The sequence below is a fragment of the Zootoca vivipara genome, chromosome 2 (genome assembly GCF_965207765.1).
Source record: "Zootoca vivipara chromosome 2, rZooViv2.hap1.1, whole genome shotgun sequence".
Classification (NCBI taxonomy): domain Eukaryota; kingdom Metazoa; phylum Chordata; class Lepidosauria; order Squamata; family Lacertidae; genus Zootoca; species Zootoca vivipara.
In genome coordinates, this window is record NC_142584.1 from 19,042,657 (window position 1) to 19,066,636 (window position 23,980).

Consider the following 23,980-nt stretch of genomic DNA (forward strand, 5'->3'; position numbering starts at 1 on the left):
AACTGAAAAGAGTTCTGCACTGCAGCCTCCTGCAAAATGGGGCCAGAGTAGCATTGCAGAAAACGGAAAAACTACCTACCCTTAATTCTGCGAAGAGTGAAAGTAAATCCCAACTGCACATTAGCAAGGCTGGATTCCTCCCCACCCCCCTTGGAAAATAGACAAGAGATGACATGTAGTGAGCATCTTAATAAAGATAAGCACCAACACTGATGAACACAGCGGAAATTTTACAGCAGAGATAGCAAATTTGTGTGCCCCCCCCCAAGCCCAATTGCTATACCAGCAGGCCCATGGTGAGGGATTAGGGGAGGTGGGATTCAACAACAGGTGTTAGGCTACAGGTTTCCCATCACTAAATTTGGAGGGGGTGGGTAGAATATTGCTTAAAGCAGAGGTTTTCAACCTTTTCAAGTCCACGGCTCCCTTGACCTACAACATTCTTTCTACAGCACCCCTGTGGGGCTCAGGAGCCCAGTTATGCCACTCCTTGCCTGCAGAGCTGGCAGCCCCTTGCCGCTTTTTGAACACCCTCTTTTGTGAAGGGTTCCCTCAGCCTCCTCTCCCTCCTCCTTGGGAGTCCTCTGGGCAGTTGCAGCTGCTGCCCCTGGTCTCTGAGCTGCCCCAAAGAAAGCTGCCTCCTCTCACTGTCCCACAGGGGCCTGGGAAGCACCCCCTGGCCAGCCCCAGAAGCAAGCTTCACCTGGACCGTGCAACTCTTTGGGGGGGCAAAGATGCAAGAGGGCATCAGAGGAGGGAGGGAAGGAAAGGGACAGAGGCCAGTGTTGTCTGCAACACCCCTGACTGTCATTCAAGGCACCCCAGGGTGACACAGCACACTGGTTGAAAACCACTGGCTTAAAAGATGCTGAAAAGAGAGTGGGAGGAGGGACACATATCCCTTTTATTGGGGGCTGAGTAAATATGGCATGAGTGCCATTCCAGCCCTGCAAATTGGAGTCGTCATTCATATTGCTAGATACACAAGATCACATGGAATACAATAATAACCCTCTGGGTCTGCCACAGAAATTGTGTGTGTGTCTGGCGCAAGGACCAGCCCTCTGCCCTTCATGGGTATGCCAGACCCTTCCCCTAAAAATGTCATCCTAATTAAATTTTATTTTTATTTAAAAAATGAACAGCTAGCTCTTCTACTGATGGAGATAAAAGTGAGCAGTCAGTATTCTGCTACCCAAACTTGCAGGCCTGTTGGTGAGCAATGGTGCCTGTCTCATACCCACCCCCTTCAAATCTTACAAAACCACAGCAGAAACAGGAAAAAGCCCCGCCTTCGACTTTGAACTCCTCTACTTTCTTCTCACATCGAGACAAGACACTTAGGCACATACCCCATGTCCCCCAACCAAGACTCCCTGTGTCCTGAAGTGAGATAGGTCCCTTCTGCCACCTATGCTGATGCCAAGGTAAATGGGGGATGTTTATGATGTCCAGCACTGAAAAGGTAAATGCGCAGCAGGAACAGAATTATAGTTTTGCTCCAGCTCTCCCAAGCTTGGTTCTTTCCAGAAGAGGAGTTGTTCCTACACACCACCTCTAGGCGTCACTGTTGGGTCTGTTAACAATAGTTGTGTGCTGTCTAATTGGCACACCCGTGCCAGTCCTGGGAAGCGTGCCAGGGCATCATTGCCAGCGTTAACAGTTCATCCAGCGCTCGGCTGTGCTCAGTGGGTAGCCCCGGTCTACTCTCAGCTGGTCGTTGAGTCTCCAGTAGATGCCGCCCTTGAAAAAGTAGACTTTGCCGTTCTCCCAGGTGAATGCGGCGTCCAGGTATGATGGGGCCCCTGAGAAAAGGCTGGAGATCTTCCTGGGGAGAGTGGAGAAGTGGCTTCCCAGTTCATCCCATTGCCAGTAGCCCGTGCCCTAGGAAAAAAGAGAGGAATGATTGCACTCTCCCTAGTACTAATTTTATTATTTGTACCCCACCCATCTGACTGGGCTGCCCCAGACCCTCTGGGTGGCTTCCAGCATATACAAAAACAGAACAAAACACTAAACATTTAAAACGTCCATATACAGGGCTGCTTCTAATGGTTGCTCCATTTCCTAGGAGAACTCTATCTATCTATCTATCTATCTATCTATCTATCTATCTATCTATCTATCTATCATCTATCTATCCCAGGCACGTCCAACATCTCCCTAAAAAAGTTCAAAAGCTTTGACCTGAACCCAAAAAACAGGGCTTTCCTTCCTAAAAAGTTCAACTTTGACCTGACCCTCCCAAAAAAGGGGGTAGATCACTGCCAGTTTTTAACTCTGTTAGTAGATCGCAGTCTCTTGGGAGTTGGCCACCCCTGATCTATCCTACCGGTATCTATCATCTAACCTTTTCATTTTGAGGTGCAAGTCACCGCTGGACATGAAAAAGTGTACGTGAAACAGTTCCGGGCAAAAGGCTTTTTATTCCTATTTAAAAACGTGCTGCAAGAAAGGCAAACAAGAAAACCGTTCAGCCAGAAAGCAGGCAGTGATCACCCTAACCTCCCATTGTCTTGGGAGCCATAAAGAGATGTTATTGGCCATTTTGCCATCGCTAGAACAGTGTGATTCCCTTTTCCCTCTGTTGACTCCTGCCTGCTCCTACGGACAGTACTCAATCCATCTCCACACCCTTCTCTTATGTCTCTCATCACCTCAAAGCTAGCATCCACCTGTCAAGGCTCATAATAAGGCAGCATCTGTTGTGCCCATTATGTCCCCTCAAAAATCTCCCACAATGCCTTGGGGTCTAGGGAATTCCTGCTTCTTTCTAAACGCCCCCCCCCAGTAAATGCCAGTGAATCGGTACATGAAAAGTGCCACATGGATCTGCTGAAAGGAATATTTGAACAGCACAGAACGAACACTGTTGTGACTAAAAGGCCAGTATCCCCACATCCTAATCATTCATTCGCCCAAACTTTCTATTATTTGTCTCCCTGCTCACATTCTGCTCCTAGGGAGCCCATTTGTTGAAATTATTCCTGCTTCAATACTAGCCAATAGTCATCGGTCCCTTAGGTTTATTTCACAACATTCATATACTGCTTTATTGCGAAAAAACCTCTAAGCTGTTTACAACCCCCCCCCCAAAACCATAAAATATTAAATTAACAACAAAAGACCATTAAAACCAGGCATTTAAACATGTTCAAAAGATAATTAAAATCGACAGTAAGCAAAAGAAGAAGAAGAAGAAGAAGAAGATTAAAACACATGTCTGCGTTCTACATGTCCGGATAGCATAAAATGTTTTGCAATTGTTATTATTGCAATTTACCTTAAAGATGAAGATCTTCTTGTTTTGAGGCCAGTAGAGGGCAGCATCTATCTTAGCTGGGATGCGGGTGAGGGGTTTGGGATAGCCAGGATCCAGCTTAAATCCCCGGTAACGCCAAAGTTTAATACCTGTAGCCGGAGTGACATGAATTAATAAGGAGGCAATGCAAGGATAACACTCCAGCTAACTAAAAGCTGGTAATACAAATGCAATCTATGTCAGAGGCTTACGGTCACTTGAGGTTTGGCCCTTTGGGGCTTGTGGGAGAAAAAAAGGTGATTAATAATAATAATAATAATAATAATAATTTATTTATACCCCGCCCATCTGGCTGGGTTTCCCCAGCCACTCAGGGCGGCTTCCAACAGAATATTAAAAACACGATAAAACATCAAACATTAAAAACTTCCCTAAACAGGGCTGCTTTCAGATGTCTTCTAAAAGTCAGATAGTTGCTTATTTCCTTGACATTTGATGGTAAGGGCGTTCCACAGGGCAGGCGCCACTACCGAGAAGGCCCTCTGCCTGGTTCCCTGTAGCTTTGCTTCTCGCAGTGAGGGAACTGCCAGAAGGCCCTTAGAGCTGGACCTCAGTGTCTGGGCTGAACGATGGGGGTGGAGGCGGTCCTTCAGGTATACTGGGCCAAGGCCGTTCAGGGCTTTAAAGGTCAGCACCAAGACGTTTGAGTTGCACGCAGTTGATCAAGACAAAGAAGAGCCGCATCTGCAGAAGTACACGGCCTTTGGCGTAATAATCATAGTCATAATCTCTCTCCAAAGGACCAAGTTTCTATCCTTTAGGGAAGCTTATTTCTCAACTATCTCGAACAGACCTTTGAAGAAGTAAGTGCGCCCAGTCCGGGGAGAATGTACAGCCGCATCCAGCCCCCCAGGCAGCCCCTTCCACAGCGCCGAGATCTTCATGGGTGGGTTGGTACCAAAATCTGTCACCGTCCACACGTAATCACCACGGAAAGCGTAAGTCTTGTCATAAGGCCCTAGGCAAGGTGCAGAAGAGATGGACCAAATGTTAAAAAGTGGGAATCTAGCATGATAATATTTTTAGTCCTGAAATGTGTGTGTTTCTGCTTTGAGTGAGTTTTGCATGTGTTCATTCATAAATCCAGTGGGGGTTTTTTTCTGGGGGGACACAGGGGGACTTGTTCTTCATTTTATGGGACTGACCTGCGACTTCATTTTTGTGACTGTGGCTTGCGACTCTGTTATTGCGACTTGTTTTTGTGACTGTGTGGAACCCAGTTTAGCTACTGATGGATTGATTTTGTGACTGCAAAAATGGATAAAAGCCCCCCCTCCCCAATCCAAACAATGACTATCATCAGTGCATGTAGGGGAGGGAATAATTCTATTTTTTATCTTCTACAATACTGTCTTATTTATTTTATAGTACAGTGCATTGGTTATTGCTTTCATTTTATGGATCAATGGTCTTGTGAGATAGTAAAATTCATGTTAAACTGCTGTTTTAGGGATTGTTTTTAAAAGTCTGGAATGGATTAATCCATTTTACATTACTTTCTATGGGAAAGCACGCCTTGGTTTTAGAACGCTTTAGTTTTGGAATGGACTTCCAGAACGGATTAAGTTTGGGAACCAGTATGACAAAACAGCAAAAAGCCGGCTAGAAAGGGACATCGGGGAGACAGCCATTTGTGCAAACCTGGGATGGGTGGAGTATGTTCTGGAGGGTGGTGGTGTTTGGATCTAGGGGTTGGAGTGAGGGAGGGGACTTACCTAGCATGATAGCATCCAGTCCATCTTTGCATGGGTTAGGGATTTTACTAGGCTTCTGTGAAACAGCCGGAACAGTCATGTGGGCAGGTGAAGTCACAGTCGTCGATGTCGTTAGAATGGTCTTCTTGCCTGCAGGAAAATAATAGGAAGGGAAATATTTCATCTTTTATTTTGGTGCCCAGCATCTCCACCAAAAAAAAAAGGAAAAGGGAAATAATTGTAAAAGTGTTGGAAATGGAAAGAGAAAGAGGGTTTATTTTTATCATATGATGTGGTCTTGTAGCAAGGTTAAAGCTTACCGGGGAATGATATATAATGAATTGAAAAAGATGTTTAAAATAACATTTGTTTAAAAATTAAAAAAGACAGAATCTTTCCTTTTGGGAACTACAGGGGCAGAACTACCCAAACTGAACAGAAATTTATTCATGTATGCGGCTACTGCGGCAAGAATGTTATTTCCAAAAAATGGAAAGAGGAAGTCCCGACGAAAGAAGAACGGATACAAAAACTTATGGAATAAGCAGAAATGGCGAAACTTACCAGAAAAAGAAGAAATAAAGATAACAATTTAAAAAAAAAATAACAGAAATGGTTTACTGAATATTTACAAACAAACTTTAAACAGCTAAGGACATTGGCAGGATTATTGTAACAACCTGCAGTTTTATAAGAATACAGTAGCACCTCGGCTTACGTTACCCTCAGGTAATGTAAACTTCGGGTTGTGAAAGCTGCAAACCCGGAAGTGTTTTGCCGTGCACGCATGCGCAGAAGCAGTCTACTGCTTCTCCTCTGGTTGCAAAAACCTCAGGATCCGGCCGGACCTCCGGAACGGATCCCATTCACAACCAGAGATACCACTGTATACATTTAAAGTAGACAAATAAATGATTAAGTTAATTTGTAATATGCAGGAAATATATTTTTAAACTTTTTTAAGGAACTGCAGAAAGAGGGGGAAGGAAGTCGAGTTTCAAATTGTTAAAATGATTGTAAAATTATTAAAATGTATAAAATTGAGAAGTCATATATATTAAAGGAAGGGAAATAATTGGGGTGAGAAAGAGGGGCGAATGCTTGGCCGGCTACTGATCCCTTGGCACTGGATTGACAAGTTGGCGTTTTGCCTCCTAACCCATCCAGAACCTAATTGAGAAAGGATGAGGAAGAAGTTCTGGTGTTACCTGGCAACCGTCCGCACCTCCCCTTAGAGAGCAGCGCCCCGCCTCATGATTTGAAAACAGGCCCAAGCATCTCATAATTAGGAACAGGCCTCCCTGTTGCTAGGGGATACAATAGCTGAAAGTCTGAAACAGATCATGAAGGCAGCAGTGGGTGGGTGGGGAGATGCAGAGAGAGGAAATGAGTGTTGGAATTGGGGCAGGGGATAATCCAGAGGAAAGGCAGAACTATTTCTTTGTAAGTTTAGGACAGGCATCCCCAAACTTCGGCCCTCCAGATGTTTTGGACTACAATTACCATCATCCCTGACCACTGGTCCTGTTAGCTAGGGATCATGGGAGTTGTAGGCCAAAACATCTGGAGGGCCACAGTTTGGGGGTGCCTGGTTTAGGATAATTACTTAATAGTTTGTCACGAGGACCGACCATACATATTTTCAGCATGGGCGCACCAAACCCAAGTATCTCAAAGGCGAATTTGCACACATTGTGCATTAAAATGGGGTGGGGGATAAGAATAATATCTATAGAGCATATCTTCCCTGGCTTCATTTAAACATCTATTTGAAATGTAATCCATTGTTGTTTTAAAAATATGTCTACACTGCTACAAAACCTTTACAGATTAAGAAATACAGTGGAGCCTTGGTTCTTGAACAGCTTAGTTGATGAAGAAATCAGCTCCCAAACGCTGAAAACCCGGGAGCAAGTGTCCCGGTTTTTGAACGTTTTTTGGAAGCCAAATGTCCAACGCAGCTTCCCGCTTGAGTGCAAGAAGTTCCTGTAGCCAATCGGAAGCCGTGCCTTGGTTTCCAAATGTTTCGGAAGTTGAACGGACTTCTGGAACGGATTACGTTTGAGAACCAAGGTACCACTGTATTACAATACAGAAAACTGGGTTTTTAAGATAAAAAAACCCCCATTATTTTCATGACTTCGTTATACTTGGATTGCTTTTTAGCTGGACTCTGGGAGGCTCCCAAAGACCCAAATGAGGCAAGACAACTGGCAGATGTAGAAGAGACAGGGGACACACATTATCTGGCCCCAAGGACTTTGCATCTGCCTCCAGCCTTGATTCCCAAGACCCTTCCCTGCCTTTATGGCACACCTCAGTCACGTGCCTGAGGTCCGCAAGATGGAAAGGCCTGAGGGCCAAATTAGGTGTCAGTTGTTTAAACCCAGATCTGCTCCCATCGCGTTCAAAGCAAGGGGTGATGGTTTGCAAAGCAAAAGGGGCACATCAGTGGGCTGTGCTTTGAAACTCCCCCCCCCCCAGTCCGTACCATAAAGGGCCTGGATGCCTTCGATGTCGTCACGGTGCAGTCGGAAGCGCAGCCGGTAACCGCTGTAGGCGGGAGCCATGAGGGCACCCGGTTGCCGGGAATGGCCCAGCCCCAAAGCATGGCCAATCTCATGGGCGGCAATGATGCGCAGGTTGACGCCGCGCGAGGTCCCTTCCGTCCAGTGCTCATCGGAATCAAAGTGAACTGTGCCTAACTCAGGGATGTCGGCGTGGGCCAAGACATGTCCTGAGGAAGATAAAGGACGGTGGGTTGAGAGCTCTGCAAGAAGCCCTTGCAAACTAAGCTAAACTAAACTAAGCTAAACTAAGCTAAACTAAACTAAGCTAAATTAAGCTAAGCTAAGCTAAACTAAACTAAAATCTATAATAATTATAATGTATGCAGGTGTGTTGCACCCCGCCTGTGTAGCAAAAAGCTATAGCAAATCTAGTGAAAGTGCCCTGTATAAACTATAAATAGGCACATGCTAACGATCATACTGAGTGAGATGCAACAAGGAGGAATCTTTGCTGCTTTTTCAAGCCCACTGCACTACAAAACGACAGAATCAGCTATTTAGGCCAATCCATTCTGCCCTGCGATTTAGGAAACCGTCTCAGCTTTAAAGTAGGGCTGGGCGATATCTGGTTTTCAACATCGTGATATATCAGCAGCTAAACATTGCGATGTACCGATATACATCATGATGTCTGAAATAAGGATGGAAGCACTGGCCAGTTTCACGGTTTTCCCCGCATGGTGTTTTTTGCCGGCGCCTGCTTTTGTTCAAACCAGTTTGGGACGATGTATCACGATATCGCCCAGCCCTACTTTAAAGTCAATCCATTCTGGCACAAGAGAGGGCTTGCTCCTGTGCCTCCTTCCCATCGCTCCACCTGACCACAAAGCACCTCCTGTTGATGCTTCCAGCTTCTGGCACCCCCTGACACCCCCTCAGCCGATGCTCCATCCAATCCCTGCAGCACAGCAGATCACACCTCCCTGTGGCACACCTGCTTCAAGATCCCTGCTCCTTGCCAGCCCTATTCTACACCCCAAGTCACTCCCCAACCCCCCCCCAAGAGCAAAGCTTGAGTCCATACCAGGCCCATCGAAGGGCCGTGAGCAGCCCCAAGTAGAAGTGCCGTGGAAGGAGAGGCGGATGTCAGCCCGGCCACTCCGCACCTCCTGGAAGGTGAGCCGGGTCACGTCACTCCAGTACTTGAAAGCTGTCTGGATGGCAGTGCGTGTGGCTGCGGCCCCCAAATCCTCACTGTGGCTGTAGATCCGGTAGGTCAGGTGCTTTTTGCGCCAGCGTCCTGCAGGGGGAGACCCAGAGCAAGAGGTGTCAGAAACTGGGGCGTTTATCCCACTCGTGGGAGCTGGGGGCAGGAAAGTCACAGCTTAGCCTGGGTTACAGGGAGAAGGCGTAACAAACTCTTTTTTATATGTATAATTTTTTGGTTAGATTTCTTTTGTCATAGCAAATTGCAAATACAATTATCCAATTTTATATTTTACAATCCCCCCCTCCCACTGACTTCCCTCATCTTCCGCTTCTGGTTTGTTACATTATTTGTTCTCTTCTGCATGTTAAATAACTTTTAAGTGTTATTGCATTGTCTTTCTTCATATTTTACTTGAATAAAATTGTGAATGTTTATTCAAAACCTGCCAATGAGTCCATCTCTTTTTGTTGTTTCTGTAGCTGGTAAGTTGTGAAAGGTTCCCATTCTTTTTTAAAGTCACTATTGTCCTTTTCATGTCATTTGTCTGTTAACTTTGCTAATCCTGCATAATTCATCAGTTTTTCTTGCCATTGTTCTTTCGTTGGTACTTCTCCAGTCTTCCAACCTTGAGAACAAACTCTTTACTTAATAGGGAGCCCAGTTTTCAGAGCGTGAAAACCTTACAGAATCCAAGGAACTAGAGAGATGTAACAAGAGGTTTGGGTGGTTGAAGGCACTCCAAGGATTGCAGAAGTACAAAAAAAGAAAATGTTTATGGGGAAAACCCTTGTGGTGGTCAAGCAGTTCAGTGAAGAAGAGAACATGCTCTTGGATGATCCAGGAAGAATGGGGGGGTAGGCTGGGACAGGGGGAGTGGGGTGAGGGGTAATAATGGATGTAATTTTTTGATTGATCTAGAATCTGGTCTGAAACTGGAACGACTTATGGAACTCGCTGAACTATCTGGGAGGCCCTGAGTCCAGGGGAAGGGGGGCTGAATTAGTTTTAAGTGTTTAAATGTTAGTATGATAGAAGAATTAATATTTAAATTTATGGAAAATTCTTGGTAATAAATTTTAGGCTAAGGGGAGAAATAGAAGATAGAAGGACGGGAAAATAAAATTTGATTTGGATAAATTGATTATTAGTGAAGAATAGATGATGCTTTTAGAATAGAATATTTGAGTGATAATGATAAAATGTGTTAGAATGATTTAAGATATAAAATGGACCCAGTGAGGGGGGAATTGAGGAAGTCAACAATGTTAAGTAAAAAAAATGCAAGAATTGATGGGTTTTTAAAGGTTTTTTTGTTTGTTTGTTTTAGTTTTGTTTTTTGTTTCTGTGATTTTGTAATATTGGAAAACAAATAAAAATTATTTGGGGGGGAAAAGAGAACATGTTCACAGGGCATGGGCAGTTGGTAGGGGAAACAGACAAACTGGTGGAATGGAATGGAGTATCCTGAGAAAGGTCATTGCTTGCTGGTTGGCAGGCTGGACAAACAGGAACACTCCACATTGCAACATTTTGTTGCAGTCCAATTTGTTCCAGACAGTTCTTTGACTAAGCCTGCAACCTTACGCAGACTTACTTGGGGGGAAGTCCCAGGGAAATCAATGGGATTTACTTTCAATATGATCCTGCTGCATGTCTTATTCATGATACTGCAGTCATCTCCGGGCCCCCATTTTTGACTCAGAGCCGGTTCATATGCCCATTCTGCCTCCAGGGGCTCTTATTTTTTAAAAAATCACTGCTTGTTGCCAATGTGTCACCAACTTCAATGGATTTCAGAATTGTTTCCCAGGAAACTCTGTGCTGCTTCAGAAGCTAATTGAGGTTGTTTAGGCCTGCAAAGGGCGGGGGGAATCTTGCAACAGAAAAGACCTCCGTTCATTCTTCTCTGACCAATCATGGACTTAGGGGACTCAGAGTGTCTTGGGGAGTTGGCCAGAGAAAGCCAAGCCCACATTTTTCTGCAACCACTTTTTCAGCCATACATGATCACCACTACTGATCTTCCCTGGAAATGTGGATCTCTGGGAGACTTTGTCCTTGAAAGCTGGGTAATAGTGAGGCTGAACAGACCTGACTTTTGCCCTACATGAGTTTGTGCTGCAGAACATGCCTCTCCAATGTGCTGCAGTTCCTCAGCAGACAAGAATCCCCTGATGATCTAAAAAGTTTGAAAACCACAGACTTTGGTTGTTTGCCAAGTGCTGAATCTGCATCTTTACATGCCGCCGTCAACAGTGTGGATGGAACAATGCATAAGACATTCCAGCTTCTCTTAGCGGGGGCGGGTTAATTAGATAACCCACTTTCTACAAGCAGAGAGCTACAGAGCACGTCCTCAGCTAGCAGGACTTAATCCAAGCTTTGTCAAATCTTCCTTGACTCCACTTCTGTCTATGACACTGGCTGGCGCTTAACATGGCAACAATGGCACATGGCTCGAGTGGTACCCAAGTTGGCCATAATGTCAGAAATCACAGTTTCAGCTGGTGGATGGGGACTCAGGTTTGGGCCTAAGTGAGTTGGGTTCCAGTTCCTATTTACCCAGAAACACTTTGGGAAAGTCTAGCCTCAGTTTCCCAACTGGAAGAAAACGGAAAATATCTTTTGTGCTATTTTAAAAAGTATTAGCTGCTTCTCCTCCCCCTAGAAAAGGAACGCACCATGAGAAGAGCATCTTCATAAATAGAAACAATAACAACAAACAATGCCTTCGCACCAGCTTCCCTCAGCCCTATCCATCTCTCTGCTTTGGCCAGGAGGAGAAATCATTTGCCCTGCATCTTGCTTGGCCCCAAATTCAACAGTATGAAGAATGCTCACCCAAGAGTAGATATTTGAGGGTCCTCTCGTTGAATGGGTCTTCTACGCCGCAACGGGGCTGCCGCATCTGGGAGAGGGTTGCTGCATCCAGACGCCCGGTAGAACGCAGTCCTGATGCAAGCTGGAAAGCCCTAAGGGGGCAGAAGTTGGGGGGCAGGAGGGGAATAAGTCAGCATTTAACTGTGGCTCCGACATGACGGGTGGTTTGTGCAACATGGTGAACCAAACTATGGTATGCCTTAGAGAGACTGTGTGAATGTGCAGGTTTCCAGAGAGGAGTTCACAGCCACTTTGCTCACCCCCAGCCACGCGTGGGATCCCACATATTCATAAATTCTCGCTAAGCCTGTATTCATACTATACTTTTAAAGAGCAGCGATACCACTTTAAACAGTCATGGCTTCCTCCAAAGAGTCCTGTGCACTGTAGTTTGTTAAGGGTGCTGAGAGTTGTTAGAAAAATCCCTATTCCCCTCACAAAATGACAGTTGCCAGAGTGCTTTGACAAGTAGGGAACTATAGGAATGGTAGCTTTGTGAGGTGAGGGGAACAATCCTCAGCACCCTTAACAAACTACAGCTCCCAGAATACTTTGGGGTGGGTGGGAAGCCATGACTGTTTAAAGTGGTTTCATGGTGCTTTAAATACAGTGGAACCTCGGTTTACGACTACCTCCGTTTACGAAAACCTCCGTTTACGAACGCCGCAGACCTGGAAGTGTTTACATCCGGGTTCCGTGGCGTTGGATCTGCAGACGCAGTGTGTGCGTGCGCAGAAGCGCTCTAGCGGCGCTTCGCGCATGCGCAGAAGCGTGCCTTCGGCGAGCAAATACCTCGGCGAGGGAACGCCTCTGCGGAACAGATTGCGTTCGCAAACCGAGGTACCACTGTATATGATGGGAATGTGGCCCTACCATGTTGTGGGAACCGGGCCATTATAAGATGCTTCGCGGGGAAATCGAAGCCTTTGTAATGGTTTGGCTGTGTGTTTCTTGTTTCCTTTACCTCACGGCTCAAGTTTTACCTCACAGCATTCTCGATCTCCTCTTCTGTCAAGGCATCCGAGAACTGCTCCAGCGGCTTCTCTAAGTATCCGAACTGGAGCAGGAAGTCCTGAAATGATGACACTTGTTAAAACCAACTCTCAGCCCCAAATCATTGGCACAGTCTCTCAGAGAACGGGGCAGGAGGCCCACATGGGTGTTCTTGTAAAAAGACCCACTTCTGTGGCAATGAGTGTTGCTGGGTGGGCAACAGACCACAGTTTGGACTGGCTTTTCCCGTGCTTTATATCTCTTGAAATACTCCACCCCCCTCTTTTTACAGGGAAGCCTACTAAGCAGAATGGGGTTGTGCTGGTCTGGAGCCAAGAGATGTGTACATGTTGTCCCTTATTCTAACTTAATAGCTAAATGTGGGAACAAGGTACCCTCCTGATTTTCATCGTCATAGGCCCGATTCCACTCCAGCACTTAAGCATAAAAGCCAGGGCCTCTCCTTTCTAGACATGAATCGGGAAACTCAAACTACTACTACTTACTCAGCAAATAACAGGCTGGCCACAGCCATCTCTGCTAGCAACCCTCCTCCATCAGTAGAAATCTCAAATGTCCCTGTCTGGAGTTGAAATTCTTCACGGCATCGTTCCTTGCTTTTGCAATGATGTGCATGGTACTTGTTTTTCTGCACTTTCGCACAACTGGATCTATGGTCTGCCTGCTGCTACAACTAAACAGATTTTCCCACCCATCTCCAACAGGGGTCCTCAAACTTTTTCTGCCTGGTGGTGCATTTGGAAATCCAAGAAACTGTTGCAAGCACCCTTATTTCACAGAAGGAAAACTGGTGATGCTCAGGAACAATGGGCAAAACATTTATACCCAAACTCTTCACTCTTCGAAAGGGTACCTTAGTCTTTCAACAAGCTCCACATACTTTCAGATACCCCAGACTCTCCTATTACTTCTAAAGAGTTCGTAATTGTTAAGGCCGTTCTCCCAGAACTTTCGGAGTCCATCTCAATTCCGTATATCAAACAGACAATTAAATCTCAACTCTGTAAATGAAACCAACAATTAAATCCCCATGAATTTTGCATTGGGCCATACACACACACACACACACACACACACACACACACATTACAACTAATAGCAACTGGGAACAGGGAGGTGATTTAAATCAGTGGATCAGTACAGGGGCAAAGGGCTAGAACCATGGGCGTACCCAGGATCAAAACTAGGGGGGGGCAAGGGGAGGGGCCAAGGCACAGAAGGGGAGGGGCCACAAAGTGGGCGGGAACGGCGAACTCGCGCTCCGCCGGGCTGTGCCCCTCCCTAGAAGCAGGGCTGGTGGGCGGAGGCGGAGCCCAGCCCAGCGGAGCGCGAGTTCAGCGTTCCCGCCCGCCGCACCGCGCTCTCTGGTTCCCCGCCGTGCTTGGCCTTGCCAGAGGGCGCGACGGGGAGCTGGAGGGAGGGCGCAGCGCGGCAGGCGGGAACGGCGAACTCGCGCTCCGCCGGGCTGTGCCCCTCCCTAGAAGCAGGGCTGGTGGGCGGAGGCGGAGCCCAGCCCAGCGGAGCGCGAGTTGGGCGTTCCCGCCCACCGCGCTGCGCTCCCTGGTTCCCCGCCGCGCTTGGCCTTGCCTGAGGGCGCGCCGGGGAGCTGGAGGGAGGGTGCGGCGCGGCGCGGCGGGAATGGCGAACTCGCGCTCCGCCGGGCTGTGCTCCGCCTCTGCCCACCAGCCCTGCTTCTAGAGTAGGGCAGCTGCCCTAACTTGCCCCGTGGTGGGTACGCCCTTGGCTAGAACCCCTGTCCCCAAACCAAATCCAAATTGGGACACCAAGCAGATGCTATTTGAAAAAGAAAATTACATGGGAAGTTCCAAACACGGAACACCAGTGTAAGATGTAGCTTTGCCCTTCATTCTTGCAAAGGCTTTCTCCATCTCGCACGAAACAGATGCATAGCTCAACAACAACAACAACAACAACAACAACACTGCTTTACACAACAAATACTGGTTTACAAAGAATGTCCAGTTTTCCTTTTTGGACACCACATTCCCATTTGCTGTACTCATCTTCCAGAGGGCTTCTGTACCCAGTTTTAAGCAACATCCAGTGGGTTGAGAGCTGGTGAGGAGAACTAATCTGCTGCTTTTTTTAAAAAAAATGCTGGTGATGACCTCCCCGCCCCCCCTGCCCCCCACTACTCTTGCCAGACAGCTATTACTTGACTTGTTTGCTGTGAGCCAAAATTCCCCTTCTACATGCCACTTCAAGTCTTCTCCATGTCAGCCAAAGCTGGAAGTTCTGCTCATGGAAAATGAATCAGTTAAATGACCGTTTTAACACAGGCAAGGCATCACCAAGGGCAAAAAGAAAGGAAGAAAAGGGGAAGCCTCCATGTTCAAAGCAGCAGCAGCAGCACACTTTGGATAGGTCACAGAGAAAGCTTCAAGTCTTCCTTCTAGCATTTCCCAACTATATCTCATTCTTTAACTTGTCCTTGGTTCAGAAAGACTTCTTTGGTGCCTAAAACAGCTGGGTAATCTTGCAAAGGGAATGGATGTTTCAGGAATTAGGAGACCTGGCCAAGAAAATCGCCTCAGGAGAATAAGACAGATACCGGTATATCTTGGGGTTAAAGCTGCCTTCTTTATACAGTACTGAGCCAGAACATTGGCCCATCTACCTCACAACTGTCTCCACTGGCTGGCAGGGACTCTCGGGGTTTTTAGGGAGGGAATATTCCCAGCTCTACAGGAGATGCCAGGGAAGGAACCTAGGACCTTCTGCAGGCAAGGGAGATGTCCTTCCCATGAGCTACGGCCTTTCGTTAAACAGAAGCAAACCCAAGGTTGCAGGAACAGTGGAGAATGCAAGCTGGGTTCAAGGAACAAGAGTAAAACTGTGGAGGAGGAGGAGGAGGAGGAGGAGGAGGAGGAGGAGGAGGAGGAGGAGGAGGAGGAGGAGGAGGAGGAGGAGGAGGAGGAATAGAGAAGTCAGTCAGCACTAGGACAGCTGAGAGACTCATCCCACACAAACACACCACAAACAGCTCACAAAGGATGGAAACTCCTTGCCAATCTTCTGCACAGCAGCCAAAGCGGTTTCCTTCTGTTATGATTGCCCACCGCACCCGCCCATAGATGTTCAGCTTGGTTCCTGCTGCTACAGGGAGGCCCGGGCAGCGGAGGGTTTCTTTTGGCCAGGGAAATCTTCCCCCAGGCCTCCTGTCCCTTTCTGGGGAAAGTTTGCACTACACAAAGCTTTGCAAGATAAGCCAGGAGACATGGATAATAAGGCTGGAGGCATCTAGGAAAGTTCCAAGGTTCAATTGCCAGGACCGAAGACCTGGAGAAAGTTGGAAAAGTCTGGGGTCGGGGTTGTAGGTCACAACTGAGGAACATCCTACCCTGCTTGTCCACATTCTCCCGTGTGACCCCCCATCACTGCAAATGCACTGACTCCACTTCTCAATCTACAGTCTTAGAGGAAGAGGGGCCTTCCAAGCCCTACATACCATGGCTTCTTTCTTCTCCGCTCGGTTGAGAGCAGCACCTTTGGAAGAGAAGATCGAAGCATAGACCTGGAACAGCAGCAGCAGCAACGGAAGCTGTGGCAGCCTCATGTCCAGTTTCTCCGCAGACCCCGACAGCAACACAGAGCAACGCTTCCTTTCAGGAAACTCCACAGAGCTCTTCAGAAACTGCTTTTGCTGGAGCGGAACCAAAGCGACGCTGGATCTCTTTTTCTCCACTTCCTCCCTCCGCGGCTCAAGCTTTGCTCTGCCCTCCCTGCTCCCTCCATCCATCCATATGTTCGCTCCCTGCTTTCTCAAGTTTATAAATCTCCTCACAGCAAGAGTGAGTCATTTCCAACTCAAACATGTTGCAACCGCAAAGCCTGGAGGAGCCCCCCTCTGTGAATATTAACTCTTCGCAGAGCAAACGCTCCCTGCAAGCCCTCCTGTTGCAAGGGCTGCTAATAACAAGGCCTGTACGGTGGCATTGGGGTCTCATTGTGGTTCAGATAAAGGCCTGCAATTCAGAGACACAAGAAAAGTAGCACACACACACACACACACACACACAAGTACACAAAGCATAAGAGAGTCTCTGCAGCTGCAAGGACCTGTTGTAGGGATGTATAAACCTGTGGTCATCCAGATGTGGTGCTACGGTTCCCATCTTCCCTGACCATTGGCTATGCTGGAGCCAATTGTAACATCTGGAGGGCCCCCACTCCTGGCCCACTGCCATCTTTGCAGTTGAATTCAGAGTTCAGTTTGTATTCATGGATGCGCAAGTGCCAGGAATGAAACCTGCATAACATTCTGTCAAGGCCTTGCACTGAGGAAGTCTCACTTGCTTCTTATTCCCCAGAAATGCTTCAGATAGGCCAGTCATAGGCAAACTCGGCCCTCTAGATCAGGCATCCCCAAACTGTGGCCCTCCAGATGTTTTGGCCTACAACTCCCATGATCCCTAGCTAACAGGAGCAGTGGTCAGGGAAGATGGGAATTGTAGTCCAAAACATCTGGAGGGCCGAAGTTTGGGGATGCCTGCTCTAGATGTTTTGGACTACAACTCCCATCATCCCTGACCACTGGTCCTGTTAGCTAGGGATGATGGGAGTTGTAGTCCCAAAACATCTGGAGGGCCAGGTTTGCCGAAGCCTCGGATAGTCTGCACCATGGTATGGATATAGGCCTCCCCAGCAGGGCATGTCATCTTAAGGGGGTGAAACTTATTTTTTTGCAATTTTTTTCTGCAATGTGTTTTTGAGCATGAGGAATTTATACCTGCTATTATGTTTGTGATTGGACAACATCTATCTTGGTAAATCTACACTCGGTGAAGAAGCACATAAACTGCTTTTGGAAAACCAAAGAATTGTAATTTTATCTTCTGAAAATAATAATATAATAATAATTTATTATTTATACCCCACCCATCTGGCTGAGTCTCCCCAGCCACTCTGGGCGGCTCCCAATTGTATATTAAAACAATACAACATTAAATATTAAAAGCTTCCCTAAACAGGGCTGCCTTCAGATGTCTTTTAAAATTAGGATAGCTGCTTATTTCCTTGACATCTGATGGAAGGGCGTTCCACAGGGCGGGTGCCACAGGTGAGAGGTGAGTGCAGGGTGGGGACCAAAGGTGCACAAAATACCCCAGAAGGAGCTCAATATGCCCCCACCAGAGGTACTACCCCTCCCCTAACACCCCCTATACCACCACCACCACCAACAACAACAAATTGATAATAATAATGTTGATGTATAAAATAACTGCAAGTACTTGGCAATAGTTTTTAATGATTTCTATGCAATTGTACACACATTTTGCTTACCAGGCAAAACTAAATTATATTAACTTAACCAAAATAACTTTTCAAGTCCCAAATCTTGTTTCAACTTTTTGCCACCCCTCATTTTTTGGAATTTGAACATTGAAGAATTTAACACGCCCTGCGCTTACCAGGCCTCACCCCTATTGGGAATACTCAGGCCGGGTGGCGGGGGGAATGAAATAAATAATTGGGACAGGCAAGTCACGGAGCATGTACAGAGTGCATTTCCCCATATCGCTGAGTGACAACAGCCTTCCAAGCAAAAACCTATAACCGGAAGATTCCTAAATGCTGTTTGGCAAAGGAGTCGCTGTAGCAAAGATGAGCCGCAACCCATTCTCTTGTCCTCTTTCCGTACTCAGGCAAGAACTACAGAATGCTATATATTAAGCAGAGATCTGGTGCGATGCAGAAAGGTGAAGTGCTTACCAAGCAAATGAAATGACTCATGCAGGGGAGATGACTCACAAAGCAGCAGCGCACAATGACTCCTTCAAGGGAGCCAAGCCATTTGGCAGCGGGACAGACAACAAGCTGCCCGGAGTCGTTGACCCATGTGGGTGAGTAAAGGGGTAGGGATCTCAGGTCAAAGGGCGTATTTTGAAACAATCCTGAGCCCTCTGGCCACAAGCCTAGCCCAATACATTTTGCTGCCTGACACACAGCAGCAAATGCCTAGACCAGCCTGTCAGTTGAGGCTGCGCACCTCTCCCCTTCCCTAGCAATAAAGCTACAACACTAATAAGTCAAATAACTAATCATTCTACCATCCTTTAATGACACCGCGAATCAGCTGACTCACCCTAATGGTAGGGCAGGCTCTACAGCTCTGACGAAATTAACCTCTGTTTGAAAGAACAACAGCTCACACTTTCTACAGATGTTGCTCAAGACACCTGCATCCCACCCTGTTGCCCATTCAGCTGTAAAGAAGCTCTGGGCACAAGGTCCTTGTGTGGGGTAAATCAGAGTCAAATCTGGTGGTCGAGGTGGCAACATCACTGAATGAAAACTGGCAAAACACCAGCACCAGACAAGTAAGCCAATTGCTCTAAACTAATCAGGTTTCATTTGTTAAATGGTTTAAAAATTATGTTGAGCATTAAAAACTGGTTACTGGTTACGCTCCAGCAGAATCCAGCACCCCGTTTTCCAAGCAGAGTTTTGCTCCTGTGTCCCCAGAGAACATGTATCATCTACTTCAGTCTCATGGCAAGAGTTTTTTTTAAAACAACAACAACAACAGACCACTCTCCCAGACTCCAATTAGAAAAAGTATAAGCTGGAAAAGAGCGACTGCAGAGGCTCTCGTTCCTTGTTCCCATCATTCACGCCAAGCATCTGCCGGCAGCCTTTTCGTTTTATCCTAACAAGATGTTGTTTTTGGCCTTGATATGAATTCCTCCTACACACACACACAACAGGCATGTGAATCAACCACAAACAGAGAAATTGACACAAACCAGCGTCAAGAGTGCACAGCACATTGTATAGTCTACACAGGCACTGTGACTTACCATGAATCAAAGGATTCCCCTTTTTGTACAAGAATCATGATTCAACCGCTGCTGCGTCAAATGTTTGTGAGATTTTACAGACCCTCCAAGTGTTTCTATTTTCCAGGGACAGTCCCAGATTTACAGAAGCCGTCTTGGTTTCTGATTTGATCCCGGGATGTCCCGCTTTTCCTTAGGATGTCCTTATTTTCATCAGTTAAATGTTAGAGGGAATGGAGTTATACAACCCCTTGAGCCAAGAAGATCAGTAACTACACAACCTTTAGAAGACATCTGAAGGCAGCCCTGTATAGGGAAGGTAATTTTTTAAAAAATGTTTAATGTTTTATTTTGGTTTCATATAGGTTGGAAGCCAGCCAGAGTGGCTTGGGCTATCCTTTCCGTACATGCAAAGCCAGCTTCTGAAATACATATCCCATCTGTCCAATGTAGAAGGCATCACTGCAGACTTCATAAATGGCCTTCCCAAAGACAATGTCCTTCACATTCCCATTTGTGTCTCACCTGGGTCAACACAATCCAGCAGCCACGTATATTGTAGCATGCCGGATGGTTGACAATACACCTGTTTGTTTGTTTGTTGGTTGGTTGGTTGGTTGGTTTTTGCATTCTTGCGTGCCTTGAGCAATGGATCCCAGGATCTGATAACCTCATCCCTTCCCACTCCCAATGCTCCATTTCCACTGCAAGCCTGGCAGACTGAATCATGCGAGTCATGGGCACCATCACATACAGCCCTGAAGCATAGCTCATTCAGTAGAGAGTGGGGCTCTTAATCTCAGGGTCGTGGGTTCGAGATTCCTGTATTGCAGCGGGTTGGACTAAAATGACCATCACAGTCCCTTCCAACTCTACATTTCTATGATCTATTATGCCCGCCTGCTTGAGTATTCAGCCAGCAAACCCCGCCCCCCAAGGGAAAAAAATCCCTGCCCACCCTGACCTATAAAGCCCTGCTCTCAGCACTCACTCCTTGGTCTGAGTAACTTGTCATTAGTGTGAAGAGAACACTGGCACTATCTTAAGCCCTCATGGAACTTAAACTGTCTGGTTTTCATTGCCCACTTGCTTCCAGTCCCATTGGTCCTTGCACATGGCTCTTGTTGTTGTTTCATTGTTTAATCATGTCCAACTCTTCGTGACCCCATGGACCAGAGCACGCCAGGCACTCCTGTCTTCCACTGCCTCTCGCAGTTTGGTCAAACTCATGTTAGTCACTTCAAGAACGCTGTCCAACCATCTCGTCCTCTGTCGTCCCCTTCTCCTTGTGCCCTCCATCTTTCCCAACATCAGGGTCTTTTCCAGGGAGTCTTCTCTTCTCATGAGGTGGCCAAAGTATTGGAGCCTCAGCTTCACGATCTGTCCTTCCAGTGAGCACTCAGGGCTGATTTCCTTAAGAATGGATTGGTTTGATCTTCTTGCACTAGGAGAAGGGGACGACAGAGGACGAGATGGTTGGACAGTGTTCTCGAAGCTACGAACATGAGTTTGACCAAACTGCGAGAGGCAGTGGAAGACAGGAGTGCCTGGCGTGCTCTGGTCCATGGGGTCATGAAGAGTTGGACACGACTAAACTACTAAACAACAACAACTCTTTTCAGGATTCCCAGTCAAGCAGAAAGAGGGAGAGAGAGAGAGAATGGGGGAGAAAATATGAGAACTGGGAAGCAGCCATCCTTCAACATTCAACATTCAAACTTGTTTACTAGAGGAACCGATGAATAAATATAAATACGTTCATGGAAATAACATACGAAATGTATTATATTAGAGAAAAATTGCTTGCTAAAATGTGTGCGTCAGTTTAGACGGCATAAAAAGAATGTATTTATTGAGATAAATTTAAACTGAATTGCTGATAGGTTTTCATTAGGAGTTTTTTTTAAAAAAAATAATCACATCGCTACAGAAATGAGAACTGGATTTAACGAGAAACTGAAAACATTAGAAACCAAGAGAACCAAAATCGGCAAATTCTTCCATCTCTAATTCACACCTTTGCCTGCATAAAAAAAAAAGAAGTTAGGAGAACGGACAGTGGGTAGATCCTAGTTCCCCTACCCCACTCACATTTGGTTAACATTTGACAATTTAACCATTGTTCAAATAAATGCAGTGGCTGCTTATATGCTACCAAGCTGGGTTCAAGGTTCTTGAATGGATTTACAAAGCCCTGAACAACTTTAATACCATACAGTGTTATGTTATCCTATCTGCTGGGTGCCGATGACACCCTGAGGTGTGTCTCTAAGGCAGGGATATCTAATGTGGCACCCTCCAGAAATTTTCAGACTACGCCTCCCATCATCCCCTGCTAACGACACCTGCAGGACACCATGTTGCCACCCTCTGCTCTATGGCTCCAATGGCTCCAAGTCTCTGCAGAAACCTTCATTTACTAGGAAAATATTCCCCAGCTCCGCAGATGCTAGGCTTTCTCCTGATATGGTTAACCCAGAGTTTTTCAAACTTGATTCTCCAGATGTTTTTGGACTACAATTCCCATCATCCTTGACCACTGGTCCTGCTAGCTAGGGATGATGGGAGTTGTAGTCCAAAACCAGTTTGGGAAACCCTGGTTTAATCCTTTCCGATTTTGCCTGAGAGATATCTCTGTCTTTTGGGTACCCATTATGACAAAGGGAGGGTGAAATTGTAAGGTTGGTCAGTAGTTCTTATCCCTATTCTGAACTTGGCTGGAAGAAGGAAAATGACTCCAGTTTTACAGCCAAGAAGAAAATTAACAAAAGACAAACCAATGACTCTGAACGACTTCCTTTGTGGGATTCAGCTGTTTTCCCAGAAAGATTCAGTGGGTGATGGTGGCAGCAATCCCACATGCATCTTGTGGGGTGAAACTGGCACAGGTGGCATAGCAATGAGGCAAGTATGCCAGGAAACGTGTGTGGCACAATTGTCCAGAAATACTCCTAGACAATGATGGGGGGGGGGGGACGAGGAGAGAGAGAGAGAGGAAGGAAAGGGGGGGACGTGAATCACAGATCTGACAAGGCAAAGAAAGTACAAAAAGTGCCAATTGAAGGAAGAGGGAAAAAGGGAGGACATGCTATTTATATCTCAGAAACAGCCGGATTCATCACTTGATAAATCACCCACTGCAATACCACTTCCAAGTGCATTCACCCACGTCCCGTTTGCTCCCAGCAGAAATCTATTTCTGCCAAGAGGCATCGCTTCATCTGTTGTCGTCATACTAGAAAACAAATGACGTCCAGTGATTACTGTAGCTTATAATGATAGAACTGATGGACTGGAAGGGGGTCACAGGAAATCATTAACCCTAGACTACCTCTTACGATGCCACTGTGTGAATCCAAATCAAAACATTTCTTTTAAAAAAAAATCTGCTGCTTTTCCTATGCATGGAACAAGCAGCATTTCAGGTAAATCTACCTTGAAGTTCTTGGCTTTCGACATCCTACCTAGAAACCTAAATTATTGCATGGTTAGGCCCTTGGCCACATCAGTTGGGAGGCAAATCTCCGTCCATAGTATCCTTCACTTCCCTCTCCTGTATCTAGATTTAAAATACGAGCACCCAGCAAAGGATGCTGGGAACTGTAGTTTACACCCCCCCCCAAGCTGCAATTCCTAGCATGCTTAACAAACTGCAAACTCCCCAGGATTCTTTGCGGGGAGGGAGGAAATGTGTTTTATGTATGTATGTAACACAGATCTTCCTGCTTGCATTTGTTTGTGCTGGGCAAAGATAAGCAATTATTTTGTTTTTCGCTTCTCTGGTGTGTCTCTCTCCCTTGAGGACTTTAAATCAGTGGGGTAAAGAGTGGGGTAGTGGATGGGGCAGAGCATAGCAGTGAAACTATTTCTGATCTGGAACTGTACTCAGTGACTTGCAAGATTCCACATGAACTGCTAACAGCCAGTTGTTGTTTAAAATTTTTACCATTGTCTCTGATTATCAATTCAAAAAAGCCTGGAAGCCAAGCCAATCACACTGTCTAGTCAAATCATTGCACAATGATATTATCTATGCAAATGTATCCAGGCAAGCGCTGGTGGAGGGAATCATGGAGCCACTTTACGATCCGCAACTTTTTTGTTGCAGCCATTCAGCTCTAACATTTCAAACTACAAGCTTGAATTATTATTATTATTAATTAAGTACCAAAAATAAATACACATAGATGCCACCCGCCCACCCCACCCCAGGGAAACGAGAGAGTGTTTTAGGAAAATAACAAATGGAAGCTACGGTAGATACTTATTTTCTTTGAGAAGGTGTCCTGATTTGTTTGCCCAAAGTCTGCAGGAAGGTTAGATTACATTAGGCAATACTGAGCATTCAATCTGATTTGTTTGTGTATGTGTGTAGGGGAGGGGGCTATAAAACATTGTGTCAAATGTTATCTCACACTCTCCAATGAATTTCAACAGGTCTGATTGTGGGAGGGATTGGATAACAGGTTTGTTGCACAAGGGCAGCAAATCCATTTTCATTGTGCAACCAGTGTGTGATTGAATCCTGCTAAAAATAGTGACATTCTGCA

The 23,980-nt window shown here is 46.2% G+C and overlaps 1 protein-coding gene across 1 annotated transcript; it reads right to left on the minus strand.

Moving 5' to 3' along the window:
* Nucleotides 1-880: 880 nt before the first annotated feature.
* MMP19 (matrix metallopeptidase 19) lies at nt 881-16,455 on the minus strand. Its single transcript, XM_035103923.3, has 9 exons — nt 16,100-16,455; nt 12,600-12,688; nt 11,578-11,708; nt 8,611-8,826; nt 7,508-7,753; nt 5,038-5,166; nt 4,116-4,280; nt 3,284-3,411; nt 881-1,884 (listed from the first exon to the last, which is right to left on the minus strand). Exons 1-9 carry the CDS (start codon nt 16,388-16,390, stop codon nt 1,657-1,659), a joined length of 1,623 nt encoding a protein of 540 aa, XP_034959814.2. The 5' UTR covers nt 16,391-16,455; the 3' UTR covers nt 881-1,656.
* Nucleotides 16,456-23,980: the final 7,525 nt, after the last annotated feature.

What these genes read in the sequence shown, in the direction of transcription:
- MMP19 (XM_035103923.3), bottom strand. Translation starts at nt 16,390, where the DNA reads ATGGATGGAGGGAGCAGGGAGGGCAGAGCAAAGCTTGAGCCGCGGAGG. An exon ending in GAGATCGAGAATGCTGTGAG is followed by an intron (nt 11,709 to 12,599) that starts GTAAAACTTGAG and finishes CTGCCCCCTTAG; the next exon opens with GGCTTTCCAGCTTGCATCAG. An exon ending in CCTCAAATATCTACTCTTGG is followed by an intron (nt 8,827 to 11,577) that starts GTGAGCATTCTT and finishes CTCCCCCTGCAG; the next exon opens with GACGCTGGCGCAAAAAGCAC.